The 14,184-nt window shown below is 70.7% G+C and overlaps 1 protein-coding gene across 1 annotated transcript in view; it reads right to left on the bottom strand.

The window, feature by feature from the left end:
• Positions 1–486: 486 nt before the first annotated feature.
• LOC134154192 (chromodomain-helicase-DNA-binding protein 3-like) overlaps positions 487–14,184 on the bottom strand; it is a gene marked incomplete at both ends in the record, with an annotated part of 61,940 nt that continues 48,242 nt past the window's right edge. Inside the window, 12 exon segments of the mRNA XM_062600907.1 lie at positions 487–601; positions 603–614; positions 1,741–1,812; positions 1,814–1,905; positions 6,022–6,217; positions 8,361–8,423; positions 8,425–8,481; positions 8,483–8,495; positions 10,715–10,823; positions 10,919–11,056; positions 11,345–11,453; positions 12,277–12,417. Coding sequence (XP_062456891.1) covers positions 487–601; positions 603–614; positions 1,741–1,812; positions 1,814–1,905; positions 6,022–6,217; positions 8,361–8,423; positions 8,425–8,481; positions 8,483–8,495; positions 10,715–10,823; positions 10,919–11,056; positions 11,345–11,453; positions 12,277–12,417 — 1,117 coding nt within the window.

Below are 14,184 nucleotides of genomic sequence, written 5' to 3'. Positions count from 1 at the left end.
CCTCCTCCCCCCCCCACCCCCAACCCCAACAGCAAGGGGCCCAGGTGTCTGGGCACCCCCCCCACCCCCTCAAGGGACCCAGGCGTCCGGGCGCCCCCCCCACCCCCCACCCCCGGCAAGGGGCTCAGGCGTCCGGGATCCCTCACCCCCACCCCCCCCGTCAAGGGGCCCAGGCGTCCGGATACCCCCCACCCCACCTCAAGGGACCCAGGTGTCCTCGGGCGCCCCCACCCCCAACAAGGGGCCCAGGCATCCGGGCGCCCCCTCCCCCCCCAGAAGGGGGCCCAGGCGTCCGGGCGCCCCCACCCCAACAAGGGGCCCAGGCATCCGGGCGCCCCCTCCCCCCCCAGAAGGGGCCCAGGCGTCCGGGCGCCCCCACCCCAACAAGGGGCCCAGGCGTCCGGGCGCCCCCTCCCCCCCCAGAAGGGGCCCAGGCGTCCGGGCGCCCCCACCCCCAACAAGGGGCCCAGGCGTCCGGGCGCTCACCGGTGATGAAGGAGCCGGGCGGCATCTGGCTGTAGTTGGCCCCGCCGGGGGGCAGCGCTCCGGCCGGGGGGGTCCCGAAGGTGCCCCCGTAGCTCTGGGGGGTGGCGTAGGGCCCCCGGCGGGAAGCTCTGGGGACGGGGACGGGGGGGGGGACATGGGGACACCGACACACACACACACACACCCCTGGGTGTCACCCGCCAGGGCCGGGGGTGTCCCCAGGGCGGGGTGTCCCCAAAACAGCGTCCCCACACCTGACACACGGTTGACCCCAGGCCGCTTGGGAGCTGTCCCAAGGCGGGGTGGCCCCAGGGGTGGCCCCAGGGCAGAGAGGGGGTGTCCTCGAGCGGGAGGGTCCCCGGGGCGTCCCCAGCGTGGACACGAGATGGCCCTGAGCTGGGGGCTCCCTAGAGTGTCCCCGTGGTGTCCCCGAGCCAGTGGCTCTGGGGTGGCCCTAAGATGTCCACGAGCCAGCAGCAACTCGAGTGTCCCTGAGCAGTGGCTCCTGCATGTCCCCATGGTGTCCCCATGGTGTCCCCGAGGTGTCCCCTGTTGCCAGCAGCTCCAGGTGTCCCCAGGGCATCCCTGGGGTGTCTCCACCGTGTCCCAAAGCGTCCCTGGGCCAGTCCCTAGGGCATCCCCGTGGTGTCCCCATGCCAGAGGTTCTAGGGTGTCCCCGTGCCAGCAGCTCCAGGACATCCCCGGGGTGTCCCCAATGGTAGCTCCTGGGGTGTCCCCTGAGTCAGTGGTTCTTGGGTGTCCCCAGGGGGGGTGTCCCCGTGCCGCTGGCTCCATGACATCCCCACGTGTCCCCAGGTTGTCACTGGGGTGTCCTCAGGGGGTGTCCCCGGGGGGTGTCCCCGTGCCGCTGGATCCGTGAAATCCCCACGTGTCCCCAGGTTGTCACTGGGGTGTCCTCAGGGGGTGTCCTCGGGGGTGTCCCCAGTGCCGCTGGCTCTGTGACATCCCCACGTGTCCCCAGGTTGTCACTGGGGTGTCCTCAGGGGGTGTCCCCGGGGTTGTCCCCGTGCCGCTGGCTCCGTGACATCCCCACGTGTCCCCCAGGTTGTCACTGGGGTGTCCTCAGGGGGTGTCCCCGGGGGTGTCCCCGTGCCGCTGGCTCCGTGACATCCCCGCGTGTCCCCACGCTGTCCCTGGAGTGTCCCCCGGGGTGGGGGGGGGGGGGAGGCTGTCCCCATGCCGCTGGCTCCGTGGCACCCCTGGGCTGTCCCCGGGGCGGGGGCCCCCGCTTACCGGCGGCGGGTGGCTCTCGGTGCCCTTGCTGGCGAGGCGGCTGAGGATGCTGCGCTCGGACATCTGGAGGCGGGGCGGCGATGGGGGGGATGCGCGAGAGGGTGGCCGGCAGCCGCGTCACGTCCGCCTTCATGTCGCTCAGCAGCTCCTCCAGCTGGTTCAGCACTGGGCGCGAGACGGGGGGGGGGGGGAGGGGGGGGCGTCAGCGCGCCCGCGCACACCCGCTCGCGCACACCCGCCCGCACAGCCGCCCGCCCGCGCACAAGCCGCCCGCGCCACCGCCCCCCCGCAGCGCGCGCGTGCTCCCCCGCCCACACACCCCCCCCCCACCTACACCCGCCTCACCCTGCATCACAGCCCGCACACAACCGCATCACACCCCCACACACAACCGCATCGCACCGGGCACACCCCCACGCACACCGCACCGCCGCATCGCACGCCCCTCACGCACCCACCTCTCACCCCCCACGCACACCTGCATCACACCACACACACAACCGCATCACACCCTGCCACACAACTGCATCGCACCTGCGGTCACACCCCGCCACACACAACCGCATCACCCCCTGCGCACACCTGCATCACACCCCACACACAACTGCACCACACCCCCACGCACACCTACACAGCCACATCGCACACCCCTTGCACACCTGCATCACACCCCCCACGCACACCAGCATCACACCTCCATGCACACCCCATCACAACTGTGCACATCTGCATCACATCAACACACACCCGCGCACACACGCACATCATACCCATGCACATCCAAACCATACCTGTGCACACTCACACCCTCACCCCCATGCACACCTGCATCACCCCTGTGTACAACCCCAGGCACATCCACATCACACCCGCACACCCCCCCCACCTGCACGCACACCCCATCACACCCCACACACCCACATCACATCTGCATGTACACCCCCGCACACCCATGCACACTCCCATGCACACACGCACTCCCATATCACACCCCCTCATCACACCCCCATGCACACCCGCATACACCCACATCACACACACACTCCCGTGCACACCCACACACACTCACCGCACACCCTCACACCCCCCACGCACACCCGTCTCACCCTTGTGCCTACCTGCCTCACACCTACACCCACCTCATGTCCGCACACCCAGCTCACACCCGTGCCATCCCCGCGCACCCCCCCCGCGCACACCCGCTCGCCCCTCCCGCTCCAACCCCCTCCTGCCTCCCGGGGGCAGGGGGAAGGGGACAGGAGCGGGTCCCAGCGGAGCGGAGCCGCCGGCACTTGGAGAGAGACGGAAACGCTACCCTGGGATACTCCAGGACACCCTGGGATACTCTGTGGGTAGTGTAGGGGGACCCCGGGATACTTGAGGATACTCTGGGGATGCTCTGGGATACCCCAGGATACTCCAGGAATGTCCCGGGGATACTCCAGGATACCTTGGGACACTATGAAAACACTTGGGGATACTCCGGGGATACCAGAGGATGCCCAGGGCTACGCTGGGATACCCTGGGATACTCCAGGGATACCCCACGATACTCCAGGATACCCTGGGATACTGTGAAGATGCTCTGCGATACTCTGGGGATACTCCAGGGATACCCCAGGATACTCTAGGGATACCCTGGGATACTCTGAGGATACTTGGGGATATCATGGGATACCTCAAGATACTCTGGGATACCCCAGGGTACTCCTGGATACTCTGGGATACTCTGGGGATACCATGGGATACTCTCTGGGATATCTCAGGATACTCTAGGAATACCCTGGATGCTCCAGGACACCCTGGGATACTCCAGGGATACCCCAGGACACCCCAGGATACTCCAGGGATACCCCGGGATACTCTGGAATACCCCAGGACACGTGGGAGACACACTGGGATCGCAGTGTAGGGACCGCGCGGGTGCCCCCTGGGCCCCCCGGGGTGCTGCAAGCATGGGAGTTCCCGGGAATGCGGCTCAGGGACGCCAGAGCCGCTCCGGGAGCTCCGGACTCGGGCCCGGAAGGGCAGAGCGACGGTTGGCACTGGCGGCAGGAGGACCCGGAGCGCCGGCTACGCGGCCCCCGGCAGCCCGGAGAGCCTCCGGGAACACTGGGGGGACACGGTGGGGACACTGCAGGGGTGACACCGCGGGGACACCGCGGGAACACCACGAGAACACTGCAGGACCACGGCGTGAACACCCCAGGAACACCGCGGGAACACCATGAGAACACCGCAGGAGCACTGCAGGGACACTGTGGGAACACATGAGAACACCGTGGGGACACCGAGGGAACACCCCCAAGAACACCACGGGAACACCATGAAATACTGTGGGAACACCATGAGAACACTGCGGGGACACCACGGGAACGCCCCAGGAACACTGTGGGGACACCACAAGAACACCACGGAACACCATGAGAACACTGTGGGAACACCGTGGGAACACCACAGGGACACTGAGAGCACCATGAGAACACTGCGGGGACACCCCAGGAACACCGAAAGAACACCGTAGGAATACCATGAGAACTCTGCAAGAACACCATGGGAACACCACGGGAACACCATGAGAACACTGTGGGAACACCATGGGAACACTGCAAGAACACCATGGGAACGCCACGAGAACACTGCGGGAACACCATGGGAATGCCACGGGAACACCCCAGGAACACCGCGGAACACCATGAGAACGCTGTGGGAACACCACAGGGACACCGCGGGAACACCACGGGAACGCTGCGGGGACACCGTGGGAACACCGCGGGGACACCACAGGAACAGTGCAGGAACACCGTGGGAACACCACGAGAACACAGCGGGAACACCCCAGGAACACGGTGGGAACACCATGAGAACGCTGTGGGAACACCACAGGGACACCGCGGGGACACCGCGGTGACACCGCTCGGACGCGGGGCCGCTCCGCGCAGCCGGCACCCGCCGGAGACGCAGCCCCCCTCGGCCCCCCCGGCCCCCTCGGAGACCCCGTCCCCGTATCCCGGGTGTTGCCGAGGCTCCGCCGGCGCCGCCCCGGCCCCCCGGATGCTCGGACCCGGGAACGGAGGCTCCGAGAACACCCGTCCGCTCCGGACACACCCAGGCACCACGGATACTCCGGACTCACCAATGCACCAGGGATACTCTGCGGTTACTCATCGCCTACACCGGGAATACCCGGACGTATCAACGCACCAGGATGCTCCAGACTTACTCATCGACGCATCAGGAATACCTCGGACACGCTGCCTGCACCACGGATACTCCAGACATACACATCGCGCGCAACGGAGAGACTCCGGACGTATCAGTGCACCAGGGATACTCTGGGCATGCTCATCGCCTGCACCAAGGATGCTCTGGAGATACTCCAGACATGTCAATAAACCAGAAATACTGCGGAATTACTCACTGCTGCACTAAGGATACTCCGGACATGCTCATCAGCTGCACCAAGGATACTCCAGATGTATCGATGCACAAGGATACTCTGGAATTACTCACTGCCTGCACTAAGGATACTCCGGACATGCTCATCACCTGCACCAAGGATACTCTGGAATTACTCACTGCCTGCACTAAGGATACTCCGGACATGCTCATTGCCTGCACCAAGGATACTCTGGACATATCAGTGCACGACGGATACTCTGGGCTTACTGCCTGCCTGCACCAGGAATACTCAGACATGCTCACCGCCTGCACCAAGGATACTTCGGACGTATCAACGCACCGGGATACTCTGGATTTACTCACTGCCTGCACCAGGAATACTTGGACACGCTGACCGCCTGCACCAAAGATACTCCGGACATGCTCATCGCCTGCACCAAGGATGCTCTGGACATAGCAACGCACCAGGGATGCTCTGGAATTACTCACTGCCTACACCAAGGATACTCCAGACATATCAGTGCGTGAACGATACTCTGGACTTCCTCACCGCCTGCACCAGGAACACTCGGACCCGCTCGCTGCCTGCACCAAGGATACTTCGGACATAGCAACGCACCGGGGATACTCCGGAATTACTCGCTGCCTGCACCAAGGATACTCGTCGCACCGCGCCGCGCCGCCGTCCTCCTAGCTCTCTCCTTCCTCCCGGCGGCGCCGGCGCCGGGGGTGACGGGGACGCGCAGCAAGGACACACACCAGCGAGCCGCTTAGGCGGGAGAACCCCAACTTTTTAATGGTTGAGAGCGCGGTACAGAGGTGCGGGGCGCTCGGCGGGGCGCCCGCGCCGGGCCCGCCGGCCCGCCGCCCGCCGCTTACCCTTGTGCAGGACGGCGTTCGCCGGCTTGTTGCCCGCCAGCGACTCCTTGGAGAGGTGCTGGTGGCTCTCGGCCAGGCACTCGACCTCGGCGAAGCGGCTGTTGAGCGCCATGGCCGGGTGGCTCGGGTCCTGCGTCATGTTCAGGTAGGCGGCGCGCCGCAGCTGCTCCTCGATCACCAGCGCCTGCTCCAGCAGCTGCGGGGCGGGGAGGGGGGGGGGTAAGCGGTGCGGGGGGGGGGGGGGGGCGCCCTGGTGTCCGGGCACCCCAATATGGGGGAGGACCCAGGCGTCCGGGCACCCCAATATGGGGGGGGGGAGGGAGGGGAGGGGAGGGCCCAGGCGTCTGGGGCATCCCTATATGGGGGGGGGGGAGGGAGGGGGAGGGGAGGGCCCAGGCGTCCGGGCACCCCTATATGGGGGGGGGGGAGGGAAAGGAGGGGAGGGCCCAGGCGTCTGGGCACCCCTATATGGGGGGGGGGAGGGAGGGGAGGGGAGGGCCCAGGCGTCTGGGCACCCCCAATATGGGGGGGGGGAGGGAGGGGAGGGAAGGGCCCAGGCGTCCGGGCACCCCAATATGGGGGGGGGGGGGAGAGCCCAGGCATCCTAGTGCCCCAATATGGGGGGGGGAGGGGAGGACCCAGGCGTCTGGGCACCCCTACATGGGGGGGGGGAGGGAGGGGAGGGAAGGGCCCAGGCGTCCGGGCACCCCAATATGGGGGGGGGGGGGGGGAGAGCCCAGGCATCCTAGTGCCCCAATATGGGGGGGGGGAGGGGAGGACCCAGGCGTCCGGCACCCTAATATGGGGGGGGGGGGAAGAGCCCAGGCATCCGAGTGCCCCAATATGGGGGGGGGGGGGGCCCAGGCGTCCCGGGCACCCCAATATGGGGGGGGGGGCGAGAGCCCAGGCATCCGAGTGCCCCAATATGGGGGGGGGAGGGGAGGACCCAGGCGTCTGGGCACCCCAATATGAGGTGGGGGCAGGCACCTGGGCGTCCCTATACTGGGGGGGGGGGGCAGGCATCCGAGCACCCCAATATGGGGGGAGGGGAGCGGAGGGCCCAGGCGTCCGGGCACCCCAATATGGGGGGGGGGGGGGGGGAGAGCCCAGGCATCCAAGTGCCCCAATATGGGGGGGGGCCCAGGCGTCCGGGCACCCCAATATGAGGGGGGGGGGCAGGCATCTGGGCACCCCTATACTGCAGGGGGCCCAGGCATCCGAGCACCCCAATAGGAGGGGAGGACCCAGGCGTCCAGGCACCCCAGTATGGGGGGGGGGGAGGATCCAGGCGTCCGGGCACCCCAACATGGGGTGGGGGGGGGGGGAGGGCCCAGGCGTCCGGGCGCCCCACCATGAACCTCAAGCCCGTTCTGGCACCCGGAAGGGGCCCAGGTGTCCGGGTCGCACCTCTGACCTTGCCCCACGCCCTGGCTCCGGCCCCGCCCCCTCGTGCAAGCCCCGCCCCCTCGTACGCACTGCCATGGGGTGAGGCCGGCCCCCTCGTGCAAGCCCCGCCCTCCCCATCCGCTGGCCGGCCCCCCCGTGCGAGGCCCCCGTGCGAACCGCTCTGCGAGCTCGGCCCTCGTGCGAGGCCGCCCCCCCCCGTGCAAAGCCGCCCCCCCCGTGCGAGGCCCCTCGTGCGAGGCCGCCCCTCGTGCAAAGCTGCCCCCCATGCAAGGCCCTCGTGTGAGGCCGCCCCCCCCGTGCGAGGCCCCCACCCCCCATGCGAGGCCCCTGCCCCCCCGTGCGAGGCCACCCCCCGTGCGAGGCCACCCCTCATGCGAGGCCCCCGCCCCTCGTGCAAGGTCGCCCCTCGTGCGAGGCCACCCCCCCGCCCCTCGTGCGATGCCCCTGCCCCTCGTGCAAGGTCGCCCCTCGTGCGAGGCCCCCCCCCGTGCGAGGCCGCCCCCCCCCCGCAGCCCCCCGTGCGAGGCTGCCCCCCGTGCGAGGTCCCTGCCCCCCTGTGCGAGGCCGCCCCCCCCCCGCAGCCCCCTGTGCGAGGCTGCCCCCCATGCGAGGCCCCCGCCCCCTGTGCGAGGCCCCTGCCCCTCGTGCAAGGTCGCCCCTCGTGCGAGGCTGCCCCCCCACCCCTCGTGCGAGGCCCCTGCCCCTCGTGCAAGGTCGCCCCTCGTGCGAGGACCCCCCCCGTGCGAGGCCACCCCCCCGTGCGAGGCCGCCCCTCGTGCGAGGCCGCCGCCCGCCCCCCGTGCGAGGGCCGCCCCCCGTGCGAGGCCCCCGCCCCCCGTGCGAGGCCACCCCCTGTGCGAGGCCGTCCCTCGTGCAAGGTCGCCCCTTGTGCGAGGCCGCCCCCCCGCCCCCCGTGCGAGGCCGCCGCTCACCTTGAAGCGCCGCGCCAGGAACTTGTTCTTCATCTCGAGGAAGTTGCCCTTGTTGGCCTCCGTCCTTGAAGGGCTCGTTGATGACGCCGAACTGCCCGTCGTTCTGGATGTCCTGCCAGCGGGGCGTAGCCGTGCCTGCGCGCTAAGGACGTCACCGCCGCCGCCGCCGCCGCCACCGCCACCGGCCCCCCCCCAGCCCCCCCCGCGTCCCCCCCCGGCGCCGCTGGACCCGCCGCGTCCCCTGCGGGGGCTCCGCTCCGCCACGTCGCCCGTGCTGGCCCTGGTCCTGCCGTGTCCCTCCAGGGTGGCCCTGGACCCACTGTGTCACCCCAGGGTGGCCCTGGTCCTGCTGTGTCCTCCATGGTGGCCCTGGACCCACTGTGTCACCCCAGGGTGGCCCTGGTCCTGCCGTGTCCCTCCAGGGTGGCCCTGGACCCACTGTGTCACCCCAGGGTGGCCCTGGTCCTGCCATGTCCCTCCAGGGTGGCTCTGGACCCACTGTGTCACCCCCAGGGTGGCCCTGGTCCTGCCATGTCCCTCCAGGGTGGGCCCTGGTCCTGCTGTGTCCCCCCAGGGTGGCCCTGGCCCCACTGTGTCACCCCAGGGTGGCCCTGGTCCTGCCATGTCCTTCCAGGGTGGCTCTGGACCCACTGTGTCACCCCAGGGTGGCCCTGGTCCTGCCGTGTCCCTCCAGGGTGGCTCTGGACCCACTGTGTCACCCCAGGGTGGCCCTGGTCCTGCCATGTCCTTCCAGGGTGGCTCTGGACCCACTGTGTCACCCCCAGGGTGGCCCTGGTCCTGCTGTGTCCCTCCAGGGTGGCCCTGGACCCACTGTGTCACCCCAGGGTGGCCCTGGTCCTGCCGTGTCCCTCCAGGGTGGCCCTGGACCCACTGTGTCACCCCAGGGTGGCCCTGGTCCTGCTGTGTCCATCCAGGGTGGCTCTGGACCCACTGTGTTACCCCAGGGTGGCCCTGGTCCTGCTGTGTCCCTCCAGGGTGGCCCTGGACCCACTGTGTCACCCCAGGGTGGCCCTGGTCCTGCTGTGTCCCCCAGGGTGGCCCTGGTCCCTACTGTGTCCCTCCAGGGTGGACCTGGACCCACTGTGTCCCCCCAGGGTGGCCCTGGACCCACTGTGTCACCCCAGGGTGGCCCTGGTCCTGCCGTGTCCCTCCAGGGTGGCCCTGGACCCACTGTGTCACCCCAGGGTGGCCCTGGTCCTGCTGTGTCCATCCAGGGTGGCTCTGGACCCACTGTGTTACCCCAGGGTGGCCCTGGTCCTGCTGTGTCCCTCCAGGGTGGCCCTGGACCCACTGTGTCACCCCCAGGGTGGCCCTGGTCCTGCTGTGTCCCCCAGGGTGGCCCTGGTCCTACTGTGTCCCTCCAGGTGGACCTGGACCCACTGTGTCCCCCAGGGTGGCCCTGGACCCACTGTGTCACCCAGGGTGGCCCTGGTCCTGCTGTGTCCTCCATGGTGGCCCTGGACCCACTGTGTCACCCAGGGTGGCCCTGGTCCTGCTGTGTCCCTCCAGGGTGGCCCTGGACCCACTGTGTCACCCCAGGGTGCCCTTGGTGCTGCCACCCTCTCCTGGGGTGGCCCCTGAACCCACTGTGTCACCCCCAGGTGGCCCTGGCCCTGCCACGTCCCCCAGGGTGGCCCTGGTCCTGCTGTGTCCCCCAGGGTGGCCCTGGCCCCACTGTGTCACCCCAGGGTGCCCTTGGTGCTGCCACCTCTCCTGGGGTGGCCCTGCACCCACTGTGTCACCCCAGGTGGCCCTGGCCCTGCCACGTCCCCCATGGGGGGCCCCAGCCCTGTCACCTCCCCTAGGGTGGCGCTGGCCCCACTGTGTCCCCGACCTCTGGAGCACATGAGAGTGCCCTGGGCTACCAGAAGGGACCCAAGGGTGCCATGCAGTGCCAGGCCACCCAGGGGTGCCACAGGGGACACAGGGTGCCAGGACGACCCAAAGGGGCCTTAGGGGACCGGTGGGACCCAAGGGTGACACAGGGTGCGAGGAGGACCTAAGGGGGCCGTAGGGGACCAGTGGACCCGAGGGTGACACGGAGCGACACAGGCTGCCAGGAGGACCCAAGGGGGGCCGTAGGTGACCGGTGGGACCCAAGGGGTGACACAGGGTGCCAGGAGGACCCAAGGGGGGGCCACGGGGCACAGGGAGCCCCACCGGGCGCCCCTCGAGACCTCAGGGTGCCGCAGGGAGGCAGCGGCACCCAAAGGCTGCCACCAAAGAGCCCGGGGGGGGGACCTATGGGGGGTCTGCGTGGGTGGGGTGTGTGGAGGGGGTGGGGGGCCACCCCGGGGTGCTGGGCGGGGGAGGCGGCGGCGGCGCAAGGATACAGGACGATGCCGGCGAGGAGCCAGTAGTCGTGGCGCCGGTGCCAGATCTCGTTGAGCTTCCCGGAGGAGACGGCGGCGCGCTCCTCGTTCTGCCACAGCGTGTGCAGCTCTGCGGGGGGCGGGGGGCGGGGGTGGGTGGGGGGGTCGCGGCACCCCCACCCCCCCCCCCTCCCCCGTCCCCCCCACCCCGGGGGCTCAGCTCACCCGTGAAGCCGCCGTCGGCGATGTTGAACATGAACCGCGGCTTCTCGGCCTTGTCCTCCCGGCGCCCGTTGGCCGCTCGCGTCTCCTCCTTGAGGAGGCCGCCGCCGCCCTTCGGCTCCTTCTCGGCCTGCGGCTCCTCTGCGTTGTTGGGGGGGGGGGGGGACAGGACGGGGCTCAGCCCCCTCCTTGTCACCCCCCTCCCCAATCCCTCCCCCCCACCACACCTCCTCGGCTGGCAGAAAAGCTTAACAGCGATCAGCCATCAGTAGTTTCAGAGTGAACGGGGCGCGATCAAGCATTCAGCCTTTCAGGGAGGTGCCCTTTGACTAAACTCTGCCCGTCCCCAACGTGCTGTGCCCTCCCCAGGCCGGGCCCCGCCCCCACAGGCTCCGCCCCTTCGGGCCAGGCCCCGCCCCCAGCGGGTACCTCGCTTCCCATCCGGCGCGTCGCTGCCCGCTCGCTCCTTGGGCTCCTCCAGCTCCGGGGGCTTCTCGTCGCCCTTCTCCCCCCCCGGGCGGCTTCTCGGCCTCGGCGCCTGGCGGGGGGACGGGGTGGGGGCACTCGGACGCCTGGGTCCCCACGGAGGGGGGGGGGGGGGGGGACTGGGGGAGGGGAGCACCCGGACGCCTGGGTCCCCACAGGGAGGGGGGGGGAGCAGGGGGCACCCAGATGCCTGGGTCCTGGCGGGGGGGGGGTGGGAGCGGGGGGCACCCGGACACCTGGGTCCCCACGGGGGGGGGGGGAGCAGGGGGCACCCGGACGCCTGGGTCCCCGCGGTGGGGGGGGGGAGCAGGGGGCACCCAGATGCCTGGGTCCTGGCGGGGGGGGGTGGGAGCGGGGGGCACCCGGACACCTGGGTCCCCCACGGGGGGGGGGGGGAGCAGGGGGCACCCGGACGCCTGGGGTCCCCGCGGGGGGGGGGGGGGGGGGAGCAGGGGGCACCCAGATGCCTGGGTCCTGGCGGGGGGGGGGGGTGGGAGCGGGGGGCACCCGGACGCCTGGGTCCCCGTGGGGGGGGGGGGAGCAGGGGGCACCCAGATGCCTGGGTCCTGGCGGGGGGGGGGGGTGGGAGCAGGGGGCACCCGGACACCTGGGTCCCCGCGGGGGGGGGGGGGGGGGGGGGGGGGGAGCAGGGGCATCCGGACGCCTGGGTCCCTGCAGGGGGGGGGGCACCCGGACGCCTGGGTCCCCGTGGCGGGAGGGGAGGGGGAGGGAGCAGGGGGCACCCCAGATATCTGGGTCCCCCTTTTGGTGGGGGGGGGGGGGGGAGGAGCAGGAGGCACCCGGACGCCTGGGCCCCCCGCAGGGTGGGGGCTGGGCCTTCCCCGGACGCCTGGGCCCCCCCGCGGCGCCCTCACCTGCGCGCTCGTCGCGGGCCGGGGGCCCCTCGGCCTCGGGCTCCCGCTCGCCGGCGCCGCCCTCCTCCTCCTCGCCCTTGCCGGGGGCCTTCGGCCTCGCTGCCGACGCCGGGTGACGGCGGCGCCTCGGGGGGCCGGCGCCTGCCGGGGGGGGGGGGGGGGGGGGGGACGGTGACACGCTGCTGGCGGCGGGGGGGGGGGGGGGGACCCGGACGCCTGGGTCCCCTCTGCCCCCGTCCCAGTCCCCCCTCCCCAAGGGGCCTGGGAAGGGGACAGAGAGGACGGGACACGGAGGGGGACAAGGACGGGGAGGGGAACAGGGGGCACAGAGGGCACAGGGATGGGGACACAGGGGGACAGGGAGGGGGACAAGGATGGGGGACGGAGGGGACAGGGAGGGGGACAGAGAGCACAGGAAGGGGGACAAGGACAGGGAAAGACAGGGACAGAGGGAACGGAGAGGGGGACAGGAGTGGGGACAAGGAGAGGGGACAGCGACAGCAGTGCGGACACGGATGGGGACAGGGATGGGGACACCGAGGGGGGACAGAGGGGGACAGGAGTGGGGACAAGGAGAGGCGGACAGCGACAGCAGTACGGACACGGATGGGGACAGGGACTGGGTCGGACACCGAGGGGGACAGAGGGGACAGGAGTGGGGACAAGAGGAGGGGACAGCGACAGCAGTGCGGACACGGATGGGGACAGGGATGGGGACAGAGACGGGGACAGGAGTGGGGACAAGGAAAGGGACAGGGACGGCAGTGGGGACAGGGACGGGGACACGGACGGGGACAGGATGACAGAGCGTGACAAGGGGGCCGGGGATAGGGATGAGGAAGGGACATGGGGGGACAAGGGGGGGGGCGCAGAGGACAGGGCTGTGGGACGCGGCGGGGCCCGGCCGGGCCACCCACCTCCGTCTCCATCTTGTCACCTCCCTTGGGCTCCTTCTCGTCCTTGGTTGTCACCGTCGTCCCTGTCCGGGGGGGGGCCCCGGCCCGTCCCCCCGCTCGCTGGGGGCCGGCGTGGCTGGGGACACGGGCGACGGCGACGGTGGCACCCGGGGGGACGGGGCGGCAGGTGGCCCCAGCGCCCCGCCGGCCCCCCCGCCCCTCTGCGTCCCCTTCGTCCTGCATCGCGTCCCCATCCCTGCGCCCCCCCGGTGTCCCTGTCCCCATGTCCCCCCACGTCCCTGTCCCACGTCCCCTGTCCCTGCGCCCCCCCGCGTCCCTGTCCCCTGCGCCCCCCCACGTCCCCGTCCCTGTCCCCACATCCCCCGTCCCTGCGCCCCCCCACGTCCCTGTCCCCACATCCCCCGTCCCTGCGCCCCCCCCACGTCCCTGTCCCCATGTCCCCCGTCCCTGTGGCCCCGGAGTGTCCTGTCCCCCACGTCCCCACACCCTGGTGTCCCCCCCGTCCCTCTGTCCCCAGGCCCCCCCTGTGCCCTGTGTCCCTGCGTCTCCATGTCCCCGTGCCCCCGTGTCCCCACGCTCCCGGTGTCTCCAGTGTCCCCGGTGTCCCCCGCGTCCCCAACATCTCCAGTGTCCCCATGTCCCCCCACGTCCCCAGTCCCCCAGTGTCCGCCGTGTCCCTGGCGTCCCCCCGTGTCCCCAGCGTCCCCCCGCGTCCCCGGAGTCTCCAGTGTCCCCGTGTCCCCCCATGTCCCCAGTGTCCCCCCACATCCCCGGCGTCTCCAGTGTCCCCATGTCCCCCGCGTCCCCCCGTGTCCCCCTGCGTCCCCAACATCTCCAGTGTCCCCATGTCCCCCCATGTCCCCCGCGTCCCAGTCCCCCCAGTGTCTGCGTGTCCCCAGTGTCCCCCCGCGTCCCCAGTGTCCCCCCCGCGTCCCCGGAGTCTCCAGTGTCCCCGTGTCCCCCCGTGTCCCCCATGTCCCCAGTGTCCCCC

This window comes from Rhea pennata, unplaced genomic scaffold (assembly GCF_028389875.1).
Source record: "Rhea pennata isolate bPtePen1 unplaced genomic scaffold, bPtePen1.pri scaffold_152, whole genome shotgun sequence".
NCBI lineage: Eukaryota > Metazoa > Chordata > Aves > Rheiformes > Rheidae > Rhea > Rhea pennata.
The sequence above is the reverse complement of the archived record's forward strand: the minus strand, read 5'-3'. Positions and strand labels throughout refer to the sequence as shown.